Source organism: Athene cunicularia, assembly GCF_003259725.1.
Source record: "Athene cunicularia isolate RWA chromosome 7 unlocalized genomic scaffold, athCun1 chr7_part2, whole genome shotgun sequence".
Lineage (NCBI taxonomy): Eukaryota > Metazoa > Chordata > Aves > Strigiformes > Strigidae > Athene > Athene cunicularia.
In genome coordinates this window covers 3,371,465-3,374,487 of record NW_020799108.1, presented here as the reverse complement: position 1 = coordinate 3,374,487, position 3,023 = coordinate 3,371,465, and the positions used below count along the sequence as shown (strand labels likewise).

The window sequence follows — 3,023 nt, the reverse complement described above, 5'->3', positions numbered from 1 at the left end:
CAATTATGAGATCCTGGAGGACTGCAGGGGAAGCGGGCCACCTTAAACCTTCCACAGCCGGTGCCAAAATACAGGAAATATTCCAAATAACTCACAGAACTCTCACCCATTTCTTAACAGTGGACGCTGATGTTTGCTGAACGCCCTTCAGAGTACAGCACGGATCCTGCTGCCTGCAGCGTTAGGAAGGACTGCCGATAGACTTTATCTTGGGGATAAGAACCATCCAAAACAGAAGGGTTTGTGGCAGGCCCAAGGCTGCAGGGCAGTCGGTCACAGTACTGCTGTAGGAATCCGAGGGCTTTCCATCAGTCAGGTCTCTATTTGGGAGGGAAACACACAAATTGCACTTTTACCTCTAGCTTGAACGAACAAGCAGAGCAATTTTAGCAAGCTCCTTGAGCTGGTGCACAGGACTGTTGGCCTTTCCTGACATGGGCTTTGACAGAATTTGCTACCGAGAGTGCGCCTTGTCGAGGTCTCTGTAAAATGCAAGATACATTAGATACAAACAGATGGAAGTGTTATTACTTTACTTTCCCTATGTCCTTCCTGATGGCATGCCAGTGTTGGGCAGTAACCTCTTGAAATACCACACAAGATACTATGCAGCCTTATACTGGACTTTTGCAGTACTGTGTACATTCACCAGTGTTTGACACCCTCCACCTTTTCCTTTCCAAATGCAACTCCTTCTGCTTCCTGCTATGGGGATTCATGAAGCAGCGTTGCCACATCTGAGTTGTAGCCTCTGTGGATCTTTTTTCCTTTTGCCTGTCCTCTATAAAACTCATAAAAGACCACACATGCGTACAGGAGGTAGAGAAGGGCTGAACGAAGTCTTGCTGCAGACCTGAAGTGCCCAACCCTTCCCATAACCACCTCTCTCAGTGTAAATCAGCCAGTGTTCAGTCTGATTGAAATGAGCTCTGTGCTTAATTGCCCTTGTCTCTTGGTTTAGGCTGTTGTCTTGTGTGCTTATCTGGAGATGGGAAGTATTGATCTCAGGGATAGGTCTGTGATTGAGCTGGGAGCCGGAACTGGATTGCTGGGAATAGTGGCCACATTGTTAGGTAAGAGCTTTTTTGTTTGTTTGTTTAAAGCAATTTACAACTGTAGTAAAATTGGCACTTTCACATCTACATGTCTGGTATAGAAGTTAACACCAAAGCTACATACGTGAACTGTGATGTTTCTTGTCTGAGTCATCTTCCTTTCTTGTTAGACTTCAGAGCCCGCTGCGTTATTTATTGTAGCAATGGTGCCACTGCAGTTTACTTTATGGTGGGACCCTCTTAAGGCTGATGCCTGTTACCATGGTACTCAGCTCAGCAGCATTCAGTTCTGCAGCTATTCTACCCCAGGGAGCAAGTGCTGTGCTTGCCATCTTCCACTTGTCCTCTTATGCAGCACAGATAAAGCTACAGACAGAAACCACTCTGAGCTTTCGTAAACCTTGTTAGCCTGTCTTGCAGACAGGGAGACCAAGGTCTGGAGAAATGAAGTCGTTTGCCTGTGATGTCTCTGTGGCTGAGGTGCGGACTGGGTGCTATGTTAAGTCTGTGCTAACTGTCCCAGGTTAACTTTGTAATTCATTCAAAGCTCTAGTGGCTGTGGAAGGTGCCTATTGAAATAATAAAACCAAAACAGTTTGACAAAGTACAATCATGCCATGCAAAATCACACAGGCATAGCTTTTGTCTGACCTGTGAAAGAGGCTCTCTAGCTGCCTTTCCCCTGCTGAACAAATACGGAATTGGAGCAGGTTAATTTTAACAATCTCTGTAATTTACTCTGTTGTCACCTATGTAAAGGCAGAAAGTAAGTCCTCTACTTTCATGTACTAAGAAAAAGCTCCAGAAAACACTTTTGGTTCCTTACCCAAATTAATCTTCATGTGGAGTAAACTTTAAATTGTTAAGTGACTGATGAAAGGTAGGATGTATGTAGATAGTGGGGTTTTTGCTTGTTTTGTTCTTTTGTTTGTTTGTTTTTAATCAGGCAGCTCAGGGGAGTTGTTAATATTTAACAGGAACTAAGGAGCTTGCTTGACTTAGAGCACTGTATTCCAACTGCTGTATTTATGGACATGGACTGTTTGTCTGAGACATATACTCCTGTACTGCTTAGGTGCTCGTGTTACCATCACAGACAGGGCGGCAGCACTGGAATTCCTGGAGTCAAACGTGCAGGCTAACCTACCTTCTGAACTACGTCCCAGAGCTGTGGTGAAGGAACTGACTTGGGGAAAAGACCTGGGTAACTTCCCTCCAGGCGCATTTGACTTCATCCTGGGTGCAGACATTGTTTATCTGGAAGAAACTTTTGCAGAACTGCTGCAGACGCTGGAGCACCTGTGCTCAGAGCAAACTGTCATTCTTCTTTCCTGTCGCATCCGCTATGAACGGGATCACAAATTCTTGAAGATGCTGAGAGGCCGTTTCTCTGTATATGAGGTCCACTATGATTCCAGTAAGGATGTTCATATCTACAAAGCACAGAGGGGTAGTCACAAGGATGACTTTTGACTCTGTGCTTTGTTAGTAAATGCTGTTCAATCCTCCCCTTGTTTCTACTCTCAATACACTTGTTCCTAAGCATATAATTGCAGTTGTGTTATTTCACTGGCTTCTTGTTCCGATGGTCTTGTCCAATCACTTGGTCTGATACAGCAAGGATTGTACTTCTGCATATTAAACCTCTGCTTCATTTCTCAGTAGAGTTGTGTAGGGTCTTCCACTGACTTATTATCAAATGTAATTTTTGAAACTGATTTAAGTTGCAGAAATCTCCAGTTATCAAAAATGTCATCAAAAGACCTGTTGGTTAAAATCAAACCTTTCTGTGGGGAACTCAGAAATAGAGTGGTTTTTTTTTTTTTCCCTTTATCACTTCCTTAACTCTAGAAAAGTAAAAGTGGGTGAAATATAAACTAAGACTCCAGCTTTAAATGCTTTAACTCCTCAGGCCTTCTCCATATTGAAAGTTATGGTGAAAGAATCCACTTAAACGGCAAAACCAAA

General features: G+C 43.5%; 1 protein-coding gene across 1 annotated transcript in view; it reads left to right on the top strand.

Annotated features, from left to right (window-relative positions):
• Nucleotides 1-2,598, top strand: part of METTL21A (methyltransferase like 21A) — a 2,984-nt gene extending 386 nt beyond the window's left edge. The window contains exons 2-3 of the mRNA XM_026853314.1: nt 962-1,073; nt 2,131-2,598. Coding sequence (XP_026709115.1) covers nt 989-1,073; nt 2,131-2,528 — 483 coding nt within the window. The 5' untranslated portion in view covers nt 962-988 and the 3' untranslated portion in view covers nt 2,529-2,598. The remainder of the gene's footprint in view (nt 1-961; nt 1,074-2,130) is intronic.
• The last annotated feature ends 425 nt before the right edge of the window (nt 2,599-3,023 follow it).